The 21,965-nt window shown below is 32.1% G+C and overlaps 1 protein-coding gene across 7 annotated transcripts in view; it reads right to left on the bottom strand.

The window, feature by feature from the left end:
- RIMS2 (regulating synaptic membrane exocytosis 2) overlaps nt 1–21,965 on the bottom strand; it is a 568,944-nt gene that overhangs the window by 235,125 nt on the left and 311,854 nt on the right. For 6 of the 7 annotated variants that reach the window (XM_081258177.1, XM_081258180.1, XM_081258175.1 and 3 more), the window contains 3 exons: nt 16,475–16,605; nt 12,191–12,362; nt 9,957–10,110 (listed from right to left, as the gene is read on the bottom strand). In XM_081258177.1, the coding sequence (XP_081114303.1) occupies nt 9,957–10,110; nt 12,191–12,362; nt 16,475–16,605 (457 nt within the window). Of the gene's footprint in view, nt 1–9,956; nt 10,111–12,190; nt 12,363–16,474; nt 16,606–20,357; nt 20,406–21,965 lie in introns of all 7 variants that reach the window. The other variant, XM_081258182.1, reaches the window with a different exon arrangement.

The following is a 21,965-nucleotide window of genomic DNA, read 5'->3' as shown; positions in this document are numbered from 1 at the left end:
CCCAGCTGCTCCGCGGCATGTGGGATCCTCCCAGACCGGGGCACGAACCCGTGTCCCCTGCATCGGCAGGCGGACTCTCAACCACTGCGCCACCAGGGAAGCCCGATAATTTTATTTTGAGGAAGACCAATTTATCAGTTTGTTACATAATGGAACACAATTTTGGTACCCTAAGAAATCTCTGCCTAACCCAAGGTGACAAAGTTTTCTCCTAGGAGTTTTATAATTTTAAGGTTTACATTGATTTTGAGTTAATTTTTTAATGGTGTGAAATGTGGATAGAAGTTCACTTTTTAAATCACTTGACCTTTTGTACCTGGCATTTTATTTAGCATAACATTTTTTTTGTTCAACCACACTGTTGTCTGTATTAGCACTTTGTTCCCTGTTATTTATAGTAATCCACTGTATGGATACCACATTCCACTTTTTGACCATTATGAATAATGCTGTACATTCATGTACAAGTCTGAGTGGATATCCACTTTCATTTCACCTGCCTGCCAGTGAATTGCTGGGTCATATGGTAAATTTATTTTTAATTTTTTAACAAACCACCAAACTGTTTTCCAAAGAACGATACCATTTCACATTTCTAGCAGTAAACAAATTATGGTTCTAACCTCTATCCTTGCCAGAATTTGTTATTATTCGTCTTTTGTATCATACTGATTCCAGTGGATATGAACTGATAATCTTAATGTGGTTATAATTTGCATTTCACTAACAAATAATGATTTGAGGCATCTTTTCATGTGCTTATTTGTCATCTGTACGTCTTCTTCCATGAAATCACAATTCTAATTTTTTTCCCAACTTTTGATTGCATTATTTGTCTTCTTATTATTGAATTTTATTTATTTATTTATTTTTTTGCAGTACGCGGGCCTCTCACTGTTGTGGCCTCTCCTGCTGTGGAGCACAGGCTCGGGATGCGCAGGCCCAGCGGCCATGGCTCACAGGCCCAGCCGCTCCGCAGCACGTGGGATCCTCCTGGACCGGGGCATGAACCCGTGTCCCCCGCATCGGCAGGCAGACTCTCAACGACTGCGCCACCAGGGAAGCCCCTTATTATTGAATTTTAAGGTTTCTTTATATATTGTGGGTGCAAGTATTTGTCAAATATATGATTTGCAAGTATTTTCTCCCAGTCAGTGGCTCATCTTTTTACCTTCTTAATGGTGTCTTGAAGCCAAACATTTTAATTTTTTATGAAGTCTAATTTATTTCTTCAGTCTTCTATTAATTTTCCCTTTGGTGTTGTATTAAAGAAACCTTTGCCTAACCCAAGGTAATACAAATTCTCTCCTATGTTTTTTTCTAAGAGTTTTATAGTCTTAGCTTACATTCAGGTCTATGATTCATTTTTAAGTTAACTTTTATGGATGGTGTGAGATAGGCTCTAAAATAATCTTTTAACATGTGGATATTTGATTGTTCTTGCACTATTAGTTAAAAAGGTAATTCTTTTCCCACTGGATTGCCTTGGCACCTCTGTTGAAAATCAACTGACCATAAATATAAGGGCTTATTTTTAAATTCTGAATTAGGTTCCATCTATTGGTACGTTTATCATTATGCCAGCACCACAATATTGTGATTACTGTAGCTTTATAAGTTTTGAAATCAGGAAATGTAGGACTTCCAAATTTGCTTTTGTTTTTGTTTTGGCTGCTTAGGATCCTAGGCATGTCCAAATAAATTTTAAGATCAGCTTATTAATTTCAGCAAAAAATCCTGCTTAGATTTTGATATGCATTATATTGACTCTATAAACCAATTTGGGGAAATATCACCATCTTAATAATATTGAGTCTTCCAATCCATGAATGTGAAATACCTCTCAATTTATGTAAATTGTCCATTAATGGTTTTCAGCAATTTTTGTGATTTCTTTAGTATGCAAGTTTGCACTTATTTTTGAAATTTATTCACAAGTATTTAAAATATTTTTATTCTATTATGAATGAAAATATCAATATTTTAAATTTCCTTTTCAAAACGTTAGTGGCTAGTATATAAAATACAATTGATTTCACATATTGTTCAATTATCTTTGTACCTTGCTGACACTGTTTATTAGCTTTGGTAGTTTTCTGTGGATTCTTTACAATTTTCTACATATAGAATTATGTCATCTGTGAATAAAAAGTTTCACTTCTTCCATTCCATTTTGAATGCCTTTTATTTATTTTTTCTTGCCTGACTACTTTAATTAGAGTCTCCAGTGCACTGCTGAATAGAAGTGGTAAGAACAGACATCCTTACCTAGTTCCCAATTAAAGGGAAAGTATTCAGTCTTTTACAATTAAAAATGGTGACAGCTGTAGGTTTTTGTACATTCTCTTTATCAGGTTGAGGATGTTCCCTCCTATTCCAACTTTATTGATAGTTTTCTTTGTGAATGGATGTTGGATTTTGTCATAGCTTTTTCATCTCATGTGAATGATCACATGGTTTTTGTCCTTTTTTCTATTAATATATTGAATTGATTTTTAGTTAGTAAACCAACTTTACATTACTGGGATAAATCCTTCTCAGTTATAGTATATAACATATTGCTGGATTTGATTTACTAATATTTTGTTGAGGATTTCTTTATATTCATGGATATTGATCTATAGTTCTCCTGTGATATGTTTGTCTGACTTTGGTATCAGGATAATATTGGCCTTAGGAAATTAATTGGAAACTATTTCCTTCTCTTTTTTTCTCAAAGAATTTGAGAAGTATTGTTATTTCCATTTCCATTTACCATAGAATTCATCAGATTCATCACTGGTGAAGCCACTGGGCCTAGGCTTTTCTTTGTGGAAAAATCTTCATTACTGATTCAGCTTTTTTACGTGTTACAGGTTTATTCAGATTTTTTGGATCAGTTTCTGTAATTTATGACTCTCTAGAAATTTGCCCATTTCATCTGTTGTTTAATTTCATAGCATAAAGGTGTTCATTATATTCCTATGTGATTCTCCAAAGAATTCCCATAGGAATCCCTTTAATTTCTGTTAAATTGGTAGTGAATTCCAATGCATTTCAGTAGTTTGTGTCTTTTTTCTTGGTCAATTTTGTTGAGCTCTTCAAAAACCATAGTTAATTCCTTTTTTGTTTTTGTTTTTGTTTTAATTTAATTTAATTTTATTTATTTTTGGCTGTGTTGGGTCTTCGTTTCTGTGCGAGGGCTTTCTCTAGTTGCGGCGAGCGGGGGCCACTCTTCGTTGCGATGCACGGGCCTCTCACTGTCGCTGCCTCTCTTGCTGCGGAGCACAAGCTCCAGATGCGTAGGCTCAGTAGTTGTGGCTCACGGGCCTCGTTGCTCCGCGGCATGTGGGATCTTCCCAGACCAGAGCTCAAACCCGTGTCCCCTGCATTGGCAGGCAGATTCTCAACCACTGCGCCACCAGGGAAGCCCTGTTTCGTTTTTTAAAAATTAATACAATCTAACAATCTCTATAGATTTTCTCTGTGTAATTTGAAGCTGCATTATTACATGTTTAAATGTTGAGGATTGGTATGTTCTCTTGATTAATTTACCATTTTATTATTATAAAATGACATTTATCCCTGGTAATATTCTTTGCTCTAAAATCTAATTTGTCTAATATTAATATAGGGTAATCCATATTTCTTTTAATTGTTATTAATGTGTTATCTTTTCCATACTTTTCATTAAACCTCTTTGTGTTTTTAAATTTAAAATGGGTTTCTTGTAGCCAGCATACAGCTGGGTTTTGCCTTTTAAAAAAAACCCAAAATGCCTTTTAATTGGGGCATTTTTACTATTTACATTTAATATGATCATTGACTTGTTTGGTTTACATCTTTCAACTTGCTACTTATTTTCTATTGTCCCATCTGTTCTTTGTTCCATTTTCCCTCTTTTTCTGTATTCTTTTGGATGAAATGGCTCTTTTTCTGGTCCCATTTTCTCTCTTCTGTTGGCTTATTAGCTATAACCTTTTGTTTTGTGGTTTTAGGGCTTACAGTATACATACTTATTACAATCTCCTTTCAATTCATATACTACTATTCATATAGTATACTATAAAAACACTACAGTCATACACTTCTATTTTTCCTCTCCTAACCTTTGTGCTGCTGTTGTCACATATTTCACTTTAACATATATTGCAAACCCTATACTGTATTGCTATTGTTTCAATGGTCAATTATATTTAAAGGTATTTAAACAACAAGAAAATATCTTATATATTTATCCACGAAGTTACCATTTCTGGTGTTCCTCATTCCTTTATATACATTTCTATTATATATCTCTGTCTCGTATCCTTATTCTTCTGTTTGAAGGACTTCCTTTAATATTTGTTATAGTGCAAGGCTTCTAGTGAAGAGATCTTTTAGTAGTTGTATGCTTGAAAACTCTTTATTTTGCCTTCATTTTTGAAAGAAATATGAATGGGTATAAATTCCAGATTGATATTTTTTCTTATGTACTTGCACTGTTTCCAATGAAAAATCTGTGGTCATCTTTACCTTTACTCCTCAGTTATGTGCTGAGCTTGTTTTCTCTGGACGCTGTAAGATTTTCTATTTGTTATTAGTTTGAAAGAACTTAATTTTAACGTGCCTTGGTATATTATTCATGTTTCTTGTGCTTGGAAGTTCAGTGAGATTCCTCGATATGTGGGTTTATGGTTTTCAACAAATTTGGACAATTGATCAACCATTATTTCTTCAAATATGTTTGTGCTTTCCCCCTCTCCTCTCCTGCAGGGACTTAAATTACCTGTGTATTAGGAAGCTTCAAGCTGTCCACAGTTCACTTTGATCCTTTCAGTTTTTGCTCTAAACTTTTTTTAATGTAATAAAGTGTTCACTTCTAGGGCTAACTGTTCTCCACTACTGAGGTCAGACATTTCTGCATACTCAACACAATGTCCCATGAAACTTGATGTTTTCAGACTCACTGAAAAAAACAGACACTATTCTCAGGTACTATTACCTCTAATCCTTTTGGGTGGTTCTTTTCCCAGCGTTGGGTAGATTCCTCCATTCATTCACTGATCAAATTCAGCTGAACACTTGAGAGGGCCCCTCTGTGGATCTTTGAGTTCTCTCTTTGCACAGTTCTCTCCTTTCCTGTATTCTGTTCTGTGAACTCTAGCCTTCTGTCTCCCTGAATTCAGCTCCATCTCCCTAACTCTGGAAGTCTGTAGGTTCCATCTGTGTTTCTTCCACTATGCTGTGGGCAGGAAATTCTCTTAAAGAGAGGTAGGCAAGGGCAATTTTAGGGTTCAACTCATTTGTTTACCTTATTTTAGTAATTACTGTCCTCAGTTGCCTAATATCCAGTGTTATTCAAACAGTTATATCATGTATTTGTCCACTTTTGTTGTTTTGTTGGGAATTGAGGTGGGAAAGAAAGTGCAACCCCTTTTACTCAATCCTGGTTGTAAATGGTAAATCCTTCCTCATTTACCTCATTTTCATTTAGGGACTGAAACTTCAGTTTGCTATTCCTAAGTTTTAAAAACAAATTTTACCTAATCTTATTCAAGAAGAAAAATTTTTTAAATATAAAAGTTCATTAGACTAAATATATTTTAAAATATTAACCTTACTAAAATTGTTAAAACCAAGAGAAATCCCAGTAACCAGTTAAAAAACTTAACATCAGTTTAAATATCTTGACATATACTCTGTGCATGTGTGAATTTAAAAGTCATAATACATTGGAGTAAAAAAACCTAAATCTATTCAGTTTCCTTTAGAAGATATGAAAAAATGGTTAAAATGATAGAAACTACAGCAAACATTGCAGTTTTAATTCAACATACTTAGAATTTTTAACACTATCCCTCCATAAGTCAAAAATATAGCAAATTACATCCATATAAATTCAAAAGTTCTGAAACAGTGTACATGATAACACAATACACACTAAAACATACTTCATTGATGAAATAATACCATACTGAAAGAGACAAGATTAGACACACTGAAATCATAAATCACTATATTTCAACAAATGGTTTTTAATACCAAAATAATAAAGATGTCAACATGGAGATACTGGAAAAGTTCTATAGGTAGAAAAAGGAAGCTAGTGATATTTTGTTTAGGAATTTAACATATGCACAATAGCCAGACAAAGCACAAAACAACAAACTAATTAAACTGTGCATATGAATACATGCATTAAGCATTGTACATGTTAAAATTTACCTGAATTATATGAACATAAGGCTTTATCTGGAAAAAAAAATGTTAAAGTGTCAAAAATATACTTAAAAATATTTATATGCAAAAGGGATATTAAAATCTAATTTCTGCTCTACATTACAGACTGTCGTTTAACATATTCATTTAAAAGTTTAAAAGGCCATACTAATTCAGAATAAAATAACGAAGGAAGATACATCATATCTAAATTAGTAAAAATTCAAATTATAAATATGTTAGTAGAGACTTTGATTAAATGAAACAATTAGAGGCTAACAGAGAAGTACAAATTAGAGAGGGTACATAAAATCAAACAATAATAGGCCTGCCCTGCATACTAATGGTTATCAATATCAATTCTATTTTATACTATGTGGCCACATAACATACCATGAAATGTGAGAGATAATTGTTACACACAGAAATTTGGTATACAAGAAGCAACTAATGAACTTAAATTGAAGGGATCTTAGAAAAACATTATTAATTTTGGAATTCCTGATTTTGGAAAGAGTATATTTTAAATTTGATTTCTTTCTGGAAGAGGAAAACTTTGAAAATTCATAAAGAACAAGTTATTTTGATGTTCTCACTCAGTAAAAAATATAAATGTAGAAATCATCACAGGTAAGTTAGCAGAATACAAATTAGATTCTTCTATTTCTAAATATTGACTAAGTTTCAAAAGGTAGCACAATATTAACAAATTGTTTTTACATTTAAAGATAAGTAAATTATCATCTGAATATACATTAGAAATTTAAAGGAATGTATGAACTATCAGGCCACAATAATACTAAGTAGTGAAAAGATGCCATAATACCTGGAAAAAAAGTAAATATTTACCCTGACACATATAAGTTGTTAGCCAAAAGCTAATAAATCACAGGAAAATGAAACAACAGGTTCACTGGTTATTATAGAAGCTTAGTTTCTAATGTTTAATTAAATTTTTTTTAAGTTTGAATGACTTGATTCTAAACTTTACTTAACAAACAGAAAAGTAGTACATTAGGCCTTATTATTTATGATTGATCTGTCCCATTGGTAATCTATACATTGCTGGAATTATATAGACTATTTTGGGGAAAAAAAACTTTATTCTGGCCACTATATAGGAACTTCATAAGGCCATAAGTATAAAATTGTAGAAATTAGAAAATAGTAGAGTTAAATAGTTTGCGTTGTAACATTTTATCAAGGGCATGTTTTCATAAATTAACAATACACTGAATCAACTAGATTAAACTAGGATTTTTTAAAAATCAACATAAATTCTAATTCATTTGAGCAACACTTACTATTACTCTAATTACCAGGTTTCAAACTTACTTTACGACATTTTCATTTAAAATAGATTGACTATATTCATCACAAAATTTTAAAATCTATTGATAATCTTCTCCGAGTTTCCTTCCATTACTTTCATATGGAACTTGGTTAAATACTCACTCATGTTTTTCTAGTCCTTTAACATTTTAACTTTTTAAATTTTGTTAATTCTGAAATTAATTTTGGTATATGGTATATAAAGGCAGTGGTGTGCTGGTAGAGGTTTAACAACTGTCTCTCTGGGGGGAAAAAAAGCCTTGACTTGTAACACTTGCCTATTTCCGTAATGTAATTACTCCCATATAGCCAATTTCAAGCTACCAAAGTCACTGTATGGGAAGGGAAGAGATACATATACAATTGGCTCTATCTCCAGCATACCATCGGAAAAGAACTGTTTACCATACTGAAATTAAAATATAATAGGAAGAAATGATCTTAGAGGAAGCTACTAAGGTAAACTGAAAGTAAAAAGACTGATGATGCTTCAAGATGTCAAAATCTCTTCTTATACCACAAAGTAAAAGAAAAGTCTGAGAGTAACAATAATTAAGAGCCTCATCATCCAAAAATAAAGACAATGAAAATAAGAAGAGATAAAGCTACAACAACCTTTCTAAACAAGAAAAAAAAGCAGAAGATAAAGTAATATTTTAAAAATTACACAATGAACAGATCACATGTAAATAACTGATACTGCAAAATTGTCATACAAAGAGGTAATCACGAGCATGCAGCAAAAAATTGTAGAAAAAAGCATGATAGTTGTGTGTTATATAGTTAATAAATAAAAATAACGTTACTTTAAAAAAGATTCAGTTTCTATAATGTATATAATTTTAAATTGTAGTATCAATTGTTATATAATATTTCCTTAAAAACACTCAACATAATTGTAAATCTAAGTAAATATATCGAAGAAGTATTTTACATGCTGATACAATTAACATTTTTAGTAGTTTTAAAATTCTCTGTAGACATCTTTGTATCATGTCAAATAATTTTTATTAAATATTTAGAATAATAATATTCATAATCATAATGATTTATTCATATATGAAAATTCATATTAATATAACATATTCAAACCCTGGAATTTAGAATGGGTATATATTTAGTAAAGAAAATATTTTTGTAGTGTTCTCCCTTCTTCATGTCATTCTGCTGTTTGTGTTCATCAAAGATAACTCTGGATCATGCATCTTTTTTCTTGGGAACAGTGTCTACATATAACAATGTGTCCTCAGTAAAACTCAGAGTATGCTCCACATTAATAATATATAATGTTTCTTTTGCCAAGAACACTATGGTAAAAGTATAATCTCATATCCTTCTTACATCTTGAATGATCTGGACACTATGGTTTAATGACGTATTTAACTGATCCAAGTTTACTATGCCCTTCTCTATTTCAAAGGTATTATCTGAGGATTTTCTGTAAAGTACTCTGTTGTTAATTTCAATAAGATTCATCAGATAAAAACAAATAAATTTGAGCTGTAGGAGCATCGAACCAACAATGCCACTTTTCAGTGTGGAAAACATTTCTGAGTTTCCTTTAAGATTCTCTGGATTGATCTGTTTTATAGTTTGAACTGTGCATAATTCAGAGTAAAATGCAAACACTGATAATAATAATAATAACAACAACAACAATAATAACATCAGTTTACATTCCAGAGATTAACTCTTAGAACCACTCTGTGATGTAGGTACTATTATTTCCTTTTCCTAAATGAGGAAAGTCCAACAGAGAGAGATGACCTACCTCAAGTCATACAACTCTTTTTTTTTTTTTTTTTTTTTTGCGGTACGCGGGCCTCTCACTGTTGTGGCCTCTCCCGTCGCGGAGCACAGGCTCCGGACGCGCAGGCTCAGCGGCCATGGCTCACGGGCCTAGCCGCTCCACGGCATGTGGGATCTTCCCGGAGCGGGGCACGAACCCGTGTCCCCTGCATCGGCAGGCGGACTCTCAACCACTGCGCCACCAGGGAAGCCCCCATACAACTCTTAAGTGAGAGGATTAATATTTACACTCAGGTTTGTTTGAGTAATGTTCATGGTCATGGTTTCAACCACTATGCTATACTTGTTATCCTACATATTCATAAAATACTTGGCTTAATGACAGTGGATATCATAATTTCAGATATCTACAGGTACATCACCAAATTCTACTACATTAGCTATCTCATTCCTATATTTTCGATTCTAAGAGGTAAAATTAAAACATAACTATGCTTCATTGTGTGTCATACTGTGATGAGTGAATACTACATGTATACAGTTGAGTGTATCAAACAATTTAAAAGCTTCAATAGTAGCTATGAAAATACTAACAGATGACTGTTAATACCCATAATGGTATCTTCAAATTCAATGTCCTATATATCATTCAAGATAAGTCAATAAAGGTACAATAAATTTTACTGAAAACTTACTTTGCAACCTCCGTGTTGGGCTCTCTCCATGTAGTTGTCTTCGTGGCATATATGGAGAAGGGTGGGGAAGTGGCAATGAAGAAACATCGTGGGTCTGAAGTTTGTACCAATGTGGTTCATCATCTAATAAGGCTGTTTCTAATTCAATTAAAATCTACAAAGCCAAGAGACAAAGGACTGTCTTATGACAATAATACAGAAATTCTCTTAAATGGTTTTATTATAATAATGATAATTATAATAGTAATGCTATTTTAGGTCAAAAGCAAGGTTATGCTGCAGAATTGTCCATATGTTTGACAATAACTAAATAAGAGATAAGTATATACAACTTCTTATTAAGTTAATGGCTTTGAATATCTAAGACATTTATTTTGTAGACCCTTGAACACCTATCTGCTAGAGGCTGTTAAATATGCCATTACATAAATAGCACTTACTACTAAAAGTCTGTAATAATAACTGGTATATATATATATGCCATTTTACAGTTTAAAAAACATTTTCATTTACATTCATTAATTTAACCTTTACAAACTCTGAAATGGAGAGATTAAAAACAAATTAGAAGTGCTTACTGTGTGTTAAGAACCATGTCATATGTTATCTTAATTCTCAGGAAAAAACTACTAGGTTGGTCTTATTATTCAACTTTTACAAATAAGGATACCAAGGCTGAAAAAGGTTAAAAAATTTGTTTAAGCCCACATCACTGGTTAGTGAAAGAGCCGTAATAAGTCAAAGGCTGTCTTACTTAAAATTCTGTTTAACATATCATGCTGCTAAGGATTCAAAACAGGAAAGAAAAAAAAAAGAATGGATTTTCAATATGAACCATGTTATAATATGAATATCTAATAAATTTATAAAGGAAATCAGTCCATAGAAATAAATGATTCTTTTTATTTTCTTTTAAAGTCATGTGCAAATATGACAGTGCCTGGTTTAAGTATATGAGAACTGCTATATAATGATAAATCACTATTTAGCTATGGGAGGTAAAAATGTAAAACAACTAAGGTACTCTTCATTCTTCCTAAATTTTCCCTAGTCATTTTCAAAATTATAAGCACTGTATTCCAAATGGTCTCACACACACACACACACACACACACACACATTTAATTCTCACTCTAACCCTGAATTGCGTACTACTATCATTCTCACTTGATTGAAGAGGAAACTAAAGCACAAATATATTAAATAACTTGCTCAAGGACCAAGGCCAGGAAGTAGTAGTGTCAGGAATGCAGAACCAGGCAGCTGGCGCTAATCTCTGCTCCTAGCCATTATGTTACCCTTCTTTCCAACTGGTTTACCACTCTTTGATTCCTTAGCTAACAACATTCAGTTCAATATTTCTATAGATTGTTGCTTTTCCCATGGTATTACATTTAATCTACTCAGGAAAACTAACCACACTGAAAAAACTGAAAGCAGTTCTCTTATATGTTAATAGCGGGAAAACTGCCTCTCATCCGCCCGTCTCCAATTCATTCTCTACATTACAGCTAGAAATATTTTTCTCAAGTACAAATGCAATCAAGCCAGTCTCTTTAAAACCTGTCATTTGTTCCCATTATCTACAGGATAAAATCCAAACTCTTGATATATGAAGGGACATGATCAGGTGTCAGTTTAACCCTCAAGACTAATTTCTTACCACATTCCTTTCCCATTTCAATGCAGTTGTCCAAGACCCCTGCAACTCTAGTATTTTGTTATACCCTCTGCAGGAACTTTACTTCCCCTGACTATGCTAAATTCCAGTTTCTCTGTGGATCCTTCCATGGACCACTTCCCCTTCCCTGCACAGCAATTATGTATTCCTACTGCACTTTCCCTGAAAGAGCATCTGCCATACTATGTTATAATTGTTCACTCACTTGTGTGTATCCCAGTGGATTATAAATTCCTTGAAGAAAGTAATATACCTTATTGACCTTTGACACCTCAGTCCCTAGCACATTACAGATACAGTACAGGGCTGAAAAAATGATCTATAAATAAATGATTTAATTACTAGTTGTACAATTGGTTCAGTAAACTGAAAGGAAATACATGTACTATAGAGGCATCAATAAGTTTTTTCTTAAAACAGCAGGTAAATTCATTCTGTTAAATTATGTCTAGGTGTTTCAGTTATTCAAAATATAATATTTTACTGATAGTCATATAAACAAAAGTATTCAGGATGACATGAATAGTCTAAGCTTTAAAATAGTTCCAGATACCTCTCCTAAGAATTCACTTTCTTCCTCTCGAACTCGAGCTTGATCCCAAAGGGTAATCTCCAGCATTCGTTCCCGAAATTCTCTTCGGTGGACTGGAGAATAAATGAATGTTTGGTTCCATTTAGGTTCCAATGTTTTCTTTACTGTTTTAGTTCTTCTTTTGTTTTTATCACTATGAAAAAAATAAGAATATATGAACTTACATAAATCTTCATTTTAACTTTTGCCCTAAAATTTACTAATTTAAAATTTCTCAGGAAAGAAGTGAAGTTTTCCCACAAATTTATCATACCTTAAATATACTGTAATCTTTAAAATTACTATTAAAATTTATAAGGTATATAATTATATCACCTTATAAGTATGACTTAATAATAGAAATATTTCAATAAATCTGAAAATTTTCCATGATAGAGAATTAAAAACTTAACCTTTCTCAAATTCTAAATAAAACCAGACTGAAGAATCTTAACTCTAATTTTTTTTAACACATTGCCCTATTGGAAACCTTTAAATTGGAAATTAACCTGTTAGTTACATATAGTATTACTTTTAGTATTTGTACATATGCAAATGCAAACACTGTACTTAGTATTTGTAACCAATATACTATTCACTTAAACTAACAGAAGTCCCTTGTACAATAAGTCTAATGAATTGTGATGTTCACAACTTTACATCCATATAGTTTAGCTAATAAGCAATTGTAATTACATCTTATCAAGTTACTCACTTATGTATAATTAATACATACTTGCTCATTTGACATCTATCAAGTCTTTAGAAACATGGTAAAATTATTTCTGTGTGAGGTAGCTGCTATAATCTGGGCTGGAAATGCAAGCTGGCCATCCTGATAGAACTTCCAACTCAGAAGCTTTCATACATTTTTTTGACTTCATATTTCTATCAAGTGAATGCTTTTGATTATGCATTCCATTGTATACACATATATTTATAAATATATTTATAAATTATATGTATGTATTACTATATTGTTGTATTAATATATTGTATTCATTGGTAAATATACAAAAATAGGAATTAAAGATAGGTGAAAATGAAAATTCAAATATTTCTTTATGAACTCCAATGAATTGTTTCATACATCTCCTGGGTACATCCGTTCTTTTTGGAGATCACTACTCTAGCTTATTAGAGAGGATCAGTGTCTGAATAGGAATGAAGAAAATCATCTAGGACGGCAATGTTAAGCTATTAGAAGAGCCTATTTGAAGTGAGAAGTGCCAGTGAACTCCAAGTGGAACCATATTAACTTCTACAAATGCTCTCTAAGAGTGTTGGGAAATAGGAAGCAGGGAGAACTAAGAAGGGACAGAGTGCCTCCAAATTAGGGAGGGTATGCAACTTCTCCCAGGTGAATACAGAGCTTAATGTTTAATACAGATTTGACTTAATCAAGAACATGTATGTTTCCAAAGCATATATATTTAATGTAGCAGAAAGCCATTTTAAAGCAATGTATCTTTATTAATTTCTAAGGCCTCCATAGGAAAATAACTTTGGAAACCCCTGTAGGAAATTTTATCTCCATTCAAATTTATGAAAAAGAAGTGGTACTGTAAATAAAAATACCTAAATAAGAGAAATAATGACAAGGACTATGACTTATGACTCTTGTCACTTCCTCCTTCTAAAATTTTAACAAATATTTATAAAGCATCTACTTATATTCTATCCACTAAAGAATGAATTATGAAACCCTGTCAGAGATAAAATTCCTTCCATCAAGGCCAGGAAGAAAGCATTTAGGGGGAACCGTGCCATCTAATCCAAGAATGGTTTATACTGCAACGTGAAAGGAAACAGAAGAATAAGCTTTGACTTTCTCTTAAGGAGTGAAAAAAGTTCTCAAAGAATGACTATTTTAGGGGGGATTTCTAATGCTGGATAGGAGGGAGACGAGATTATCTCTGAAGTTCCTCACTAACCTACCTTATATGATTACAATTTAATAAGGCAATTTTGTGTGTACTGAAGCATCAATCCATGAAAATAACCATGGAAAGTTACCTTATCTTCAGCAAGTTACAAAAAAAAGTAAATGAGTTATTCTTTTCAAGAAGTATAACTAAAGCCTTCAAAATATGATCATTCTATGTAAGTCAAATACTGAAAAGTTGCTAAAATTATTTAAAAACTAAGATCAGTAAGCTTGCTATAGAGATATTTTTAAATAGCAGCCTAAGGATAATAAAATAGATAACTGATCTCTACAACATCATTAAAATGTTGAGAAAGTATTTTAAAAATATCTAACTAAAGTTTTTTCTATTTATTTTCATGTTACCAGTACTTTTGTTTTCCATTTGATTTAACAGCATGCAAAGACTTGATATTTTTACTCAAAATGAAGGGGAAAATATATTTTGACTGGCAACCAATATAAAAAAGATATAAAAAAGTGTTAGAGCATACCTAGCTATTTTTTAGAGTACCTAGCATATTATATAGAAAATAAATGTTCTGAATGGCTTAACTGACATACTGACATTCTAGACTAAATTCCTTCTATGTAGCCTCACTTGTCCCTCCAGGAATTCTTATCAATAAAAAGGCATCAACTGTTTTTTCTGTTTACTTAGTCAAGTACAGTTGGCCCTCAGTATCCACAGATGCAGAGCTATGTCATTTTATATAAGCAACTTAAGCATTGCAGATTTTGGTATCCATGGGCTTCCTGGGACCTGCAGTTTTTCTCACAAGAAATTTCTCACATTCTTTGCTATTGAGAAAAGATAAAAACCCTACATCTGGAATATAAAGGAGTCTTTAAAGGGACTTTCCCTTCCATTTGACCTCTATCTGCTTAGAAAGTGAGGGGAGGTATAAAAAATAAAACTAAACACAAGTAGTCAACCAAAATCCAAAAATTTGAGAGACTTTTATCATCTTGAAAAGCAAGCATTTTTCTTCAAAGGTCTGAATAAGTAGAAACTTAAGTTATGTGTGTGCATAAAAGCACAGATGGAAATACAGCACTTTCTGCGAGTTTTTATGATGGCATTCTAAGGATGTTTAGACTAATAAACTGTGCTCTGAGAAGCCAAGTGACTTGGCCTCCATCCAGGATGGTAGGTAATATGGCTGTGACATCTGTCATCCTACTGAAGTTTATGCTGGAGTCAAGTTATTGCATATCCTCTTCTTCCCTTGCAGTTCAAAGTGTACCCCTCTCCAAAAGACAACCTAAGTTGTTAGAGAACAACCTCCTTCGAGTCAACTTTGTAAGATAAAATTATATGGCACAGCTTCTAATAGCTTAAGAGGCTATGGCACCCCTGCATATTTTCTAATTCATTTTACAAATTTTATTTCAAAATATATATCAAATAAAGTGTAAGACCTTTGCTAATTGCCTACTTCCTTTCTTTTGTTATTTTCTTTGTTGAAATCGTTCTTCAGATGATACCTTGGCACTCAACACTGATGACTTTTAACTTGAACTGAGTAATAGAGGGTCCAAACGTGTATAAATGTTTAAGATCACATCTGTGCCCAGCTGCTTCCAACCTGAGAAAAATGACCAGCCCAGCCCTGAAAACCAGTGTTGCAGAACAGCTGGGGAAAGGGAAATTGGTGCATTACTTCTTTCTTTTTTCATGATGCTTATTGAATAATCTCTTCTATTTTGTATGTGTCTGAAATTAAAAATGATTATATGATTTTTGATAAGCTATTTCTCCTATCCTGATTCCTGTATTTAAATCAGGATAGATCAATATCACGTATGTTGATTAGCATGGACACAAAGCAAAGGACACTTTAGGTAGCTGATTCTAGGCCCAGTGGTAAAGATTCCTTGGTGATATGGGTGGTGAAATATAAAGCACATTCACTAATTTTACATAATATGGAGAAATAATATCTTAGTAAAAGGAGGTAAAAATTGTAGAGGAACATGATGAGTATCCTTTAGTATCATTTCCAGCTTTCTGCCTCTGTAGTTTATGTTAAAAATGTATTGACTTAAAGGAGCATGATTTTTAAAAAATACATTATTTAAGAAGTAAGCCACACAATCTAAAATAAATATTTAATAAAATAATCTATATTATAAACATTTGACATAGGTTTTAAAACAATCTCAAAGTATTTACTGCCACTATTTTGATTCTTAAGAATCATTATGCTTATATTAAACTTCATAAGTATCTAACTGGCATGATATTTTAAAATAAATGATACAGAATCAAAACACCTCCTGATATTAACGTTTCTCATTTATTTTCAAGAATATTTATTTTTGTTTCATACCCCTACCTTCTGTCTGGAAGAAAGTAAATTTTAACATAAGGATTCCTTGGCCTCCCATCTTCCCTGGAATGGAGATCCTTTGCTCCCAAAATTGTAACTATTAATTGGTGACCAACCTTGTCAAACCATAGTTTTATCTGAAAAGCAAAAATATTCATTTATCAGTTTAAACATTTACTAATATAACGTAATGTTTACATTCCCAATCTTTGCCCCATTCTCGTACACTAATATTAGCACAGAATGTAAACTTCACTTCGTAAATTGCAGTTAAGGTAAAAGGATATGCTATAATAACTTCAGTGAACAGAGAAATTATTTCAGATATTTTAGTCTGATTGATAAATCACTTGAACTTTTTATAATCTAATTTGATAGCTTATTAACATGCACATAATAATTACACTACCATAACTAAGGACTTTATATAGGATTGCTTTGTGTCTACCTTTATGCAGGAATCACGGTAGTTCATTTTGGTTCCCCTACAATAGTGAGTTCAGAATAAGTGCTCAAAATGAATTGAATAGGTAAGTTCCTTATATGGCATTCATAGGGAATTTTTTTTTTTTTGCTTTATAACAAATTTAATCAGTTATACATATACATATGTTCCCATATCCATAGGGAATTTTTAAGCAAATGTTTTATGTTATACCACAGCAAAGACCTTTCAAAAATTATAAGTAACTGGGAATTACTAGAAGCTTTAGTAAATCTACTCCTTAAGTTTGTATTTAAAACTGTAAAAAATTTGTCTTTTAAAATTTCTTACGCAGACATAAAGTCTTTTTTTGTGTGTGAAGCAAATGTATTTATCCTCAGAATAATAAAGGTATATTTTATAATTCGAGATGAGAAAATTAGAATAATTTGCCTATGCCATAATTAAGGATCAGAACTTCACATTCAGCTGCTGAATTCATTTGACTTAACAATTGTCACCTCCCACACACATACCTCACACTCCCACACCTAGCTAGTTGATTTTACCATATCAGGATCTATGATGACTATGGCTCTGATCCACATTCGGTTCAGAATTCAGCACATCTCTGACCACTATCTTGAAACTGAAATTGAATCGGAAATTTGGAATTTGGGAAAAAGTTCTATTTAGGTAATATATATTTTTCATTTTATATGTGTATATATGTGTGTGTGTGTGAGTGTGTGTGTATCCAATGGTTTGATTTTTTTCTTTTAACTTGGATTTACAATGTTTGTGGTAGTTTAAAAACTTAAATATACATCTCATGTCAGTCCCTTCCTCTCTTCTCCAAAGCAGACAGTCAGTTCTAGGCCAGGCTCCAGGATATATAAATAAATATAGACCATCTACATAAAAATCATACAAATAAATATATGTATATATGATATATCAGTAGTTCAGTTCCAATTCTAACATGGCTTTGTTGAGTCCCTCACTTCATATCTTAGAGAATGAGAGGCCGAGCAAGATTTTTAAGTCAGAAGACTAATGGCCCAGAAGAGTATATAAAATTATTTATACGCTTTTCTTTTTGGTCAAATGGAATTAGTCCTCAAACATTTAAATTTTAAAAATGATTATTGCTTCTCTTTATGTTAAGTCCTTATGTTTAACGCAGGTATTATCCTGAGTCTGTGTAACAAAAAGTTCTCTGAATCGAGTTGATAAGTACAGACTCTAGACAAGTGTTTCTTAAACTGTGGTTCACAAAACTCCTGCAACAGTATTATCTGGAAAGTTACAAATTCCTGTGGCCCACCTTTCACTTACTGAATCAGAATGGGGCCCAGGGAATTTGCATTTTAACAAGTGCTCCCAGTGATTCTCATTGCCATTAAAGCTTGAGAACCACTGCCTTAGACTAGGGGACCAATAATCTGAAAAAAAAGCCTCTGACATTTAAACAGGAAAAAAAGTTCAACACCTGAAACTAACACAACATTGTAAACTATACTCCAATATAAAAATTTTTTAATTACTATAAAAAAAGAAAAAAAGTTCAAATATTTGCTTGCCTGACAATAGTAGAACAAAGATACAGATGAGGATAAATGGAAAAAAGAGACCATTCTTGCAAAAGATATGGGGGGGGGGGGAAAGTAAGAAATACTAAAGTGTCTCATGTATGAGATCAAACAGGTGTTGTCAGAGAGCACCATGGTTCCTCTACATTTGTGAGCAAAACCACATTAAATTCTAATATTCTTTATTTTTTATATCAATAAAAAACCTTATGGCTTTATTTTCCATGATATTAAAAAACTTCTGAAAGGTTAAAAAATTGTTTTCCAATAAACAGTACATTTAAAAAACAAAGAAAAAAGTATTATTAGACTAAGCTCATAGTTATTGGAGCAAATTATTGATTTCTGTGAGGTTTTTTTTTTTTCAGGGATTGAGACTACCTTTGCCGTCATTTCCACGGGCAATATTTTTGCTTCTTTAAAATCATTACAGGTAAACATTTAAGATATATGTTTCAACTGCCTGGTAAATAGTATTATTTTTAGATTTTCTTATGCCATGGAAAACCAAAAAGATCACTAATGAATAATATTCATTTCTCACACAAACAGATATTAGGCATATGGCTTTCATATTTTCATATTAATACTTTATGTTTTATTAAATAATACTTTACAAATATATAAATATTAAAATAATATAGATATGAAACAGGCACACTTTAATTTTACTGAGTTTTTTACCAAAATTATACCTTTTAATAAACTGTCAAACGGGGCATTTGATCAATAGCCTTAATTTTCATTTTATATTACAGGACTTGCATTGAAGTTTTTAATAGATATCCACTTCAAACTATCAAAAAAGAATTATTTTATTTGCTAGATTCTTTATCACATTCCTAAATATCTTCTCTGTGTTTTTTAAATGAATGATTAGAATATATCTGTTGATTCTTCAAAATAAAACAAGTGTGTTTCCACAATTCTAGATATGATATACTTCTTATTTTACCTCATTTTCATTAATAAAAATCTTGATATCATTTTAATTACTTTAATACAATTTCCATGTAACCACTTTTAAATTTCCCAAGCAGAACATAAGTCTAAGTAAATATTTTACACTACATAGTGTTAACTAGAACAACTCCAATTTTTTAAAATTTAAACTAAATTAGTATTAAAAACCAACAACAGCAACAACCAAAAAAAACCATGCAGCAAAGTAAGGAAAGCATAATACTACTTTAAAAAAAAAAAAACTTTGTTGACATTACTTTACCATATAAGGGTTTCCTAATGAAAAGAGGCAAACAACTTGTACCCAAGTATTACAGTAAAATTAAATGGAATTACAATTATGAAATGTAAACAAAATAAACCCAACATATTTTATTTGGATTGTGAATTTTGTTCTTTCAAAATAATATACTTTCCAAAAGTTGAACCTTGTATATAATATGCATAAAATTCATATTTTAGATAAGGTACAAATTTATTTGCCTATCTCCTCAAGGAGTCATTGCTTGGAAAATGCAAGAGAATGTAGATGTTAAGTGATATAATGAATGATTTAAAGAGACAGCAACCTTAGTGTAATAAAGGAAAATATCAACAGTATCAAATCAGCTATTTCTGTCAATATTACCAATGTAAGTGGAATCTACATTAAATGCCAACCAGAAACCTATGAGTTTCAGTATTCAGTCCATCATATAAAACCACTAACAAATATTGTCTCTTTAAATTTTTATTGTATTTTAATCCCCATGCAGAATTTTACAAGCTGGCTCATAAAATGATTTGAAAGTCAATAATATGGTTTGGAGAAACACACCAAAAAAAGTTTTCCTACTACGCATTTTCCAAAAACATACAAATAAGGGTTAAAACACAACTTTAGTTTCTATCAGGCAGACAAGGCCTTTACCTGAACCCTAGGAACAAAAGGCGTTGTTCTTCTACTAAGGCTTTGGCTCTGGTAAGCAAAATTAAAGAAAAAAGCAATAAAACAAAACCAAAAAGGACAACACGCTGGAACTAAAAGACCAAAAGTAAAAAACACATACAACTATCCTTTAAGTACATTTTTCCATGACAATATATATCTAAATTAAGTAGTTCAATGTAATGAATAAATTAATTTTCCCAAAATGCTTAAATAGATAAAAACTATATAAAATCTTAGAAGATTTAAATCAGATTTTTAAATGTAATCAACATAACAGGAATTAAGACTGAACGTAAAATAACAGATTCAGGCTAATATATTCTGAAAGAATGAGTGTAAACATAATACAAAGTCAACATATTTCAGGTTTCACCCTTGAACACACAACATAGAAAAAAATCATAGTCCAAGATGAAGTCAGATGAAAATACATTATAGAATTATTAGTGAAAAGTCATCTGTAGAAGTGATGTTTCCAAAGGAACATATATGTAACTTTCCAAAGGGATAATATGGCTAATAAAAGTCTAAAAAACATTAGCCAAGTTGGCTTTAGCATTTCTTAAAAGAATAAATACAGAAAGATAAAGAGTGTGCTGGAACACACTGGAATAATTAGTTGATTCATACTTTAAGAATCTATAACAGGCTCTAGTATTTAAACATCATTTTCAGACATTTATTGTGTACCACCTGAGATAACACTGTTTAGAGCTAATCATACTTATTAATGACAATAATATCACATTTCTTTTTATTTATACAGTTCTTCATATTTTTTTAAACCTTTACTGACAGTTACTGCAAGTTTATTCCCTCTAACAATGCTGGGAGGTAGTTGCTGTTATCTCCAATATGCAGATGAGGAAACAGAGACATTTTAAAAAGACTAGATAGACTTGCTCACACCCAATCAAAAAGTAAGATATTGTAAAGGTAAAAAATAAAACCCTGGGACTTCTCTGGTGGTCCAGTGGTTAAGAATTTGCCTTCCAATGCAGGGGACGCGGGTTTGATCCTTGGTCCGGGAACTAAGATCCCACATGCCGCTGGGCAACTAAGCCCCTGCACTGCAGCTACTGATCCTGCATGCTCTAGAGCCCACGCGCTGCAACTAGAGAAGCCTGCACATCACAACTAGAGAAGCCCATGCACCGCAACAGAGCCCGCACACTGCAACAAAGACCCAGCGCAGCCAAAATTTTTTTAAAAAGAAAGAAAATAAAGCTCAGTTCTGACTAAATCATTCTATTTCAAATTCTTAGAATAAAATCAGATTTCTTTTTTTTTTCATCTTCTAACTTATTTTGTTTTCATTTTGAAACAGTTTCCAAAGATACCACAATCATCTGAATGTTGTGCCTTTATTAAGGCATGTTAACAGTTAAAAGAGGAACAAAATCAGATGCAAGTCTCTGTGTTTGGGAATGGATTTCAGGGCATTTAATCTTTATTCTTTCACCAAGATTCCATCCCATTCCTCGCATTTCTCATGTATGTCTCTCTTGTTTAATTAACAGCTGTAAATAGTTAAAAGGCTTCAGACTTTTCCACTGCTACTAGGAGGACTGTTGTCGAATTCAACGA

This window comes from Mesoplodon bidens, assembly GCF_964165515.1.
Source record: "Mesoplodon bidens genome assembly, chromosome: 16".
NCBI lineage: Eukaryota > Metazoa > Chordata > Mammalia > Artiodactyla > Ziphiidae > Mesoplodon > Mesoplodon bidens.
This window is presented reverse-complemented; position numbering and strand designations above follow the sequence as displayed.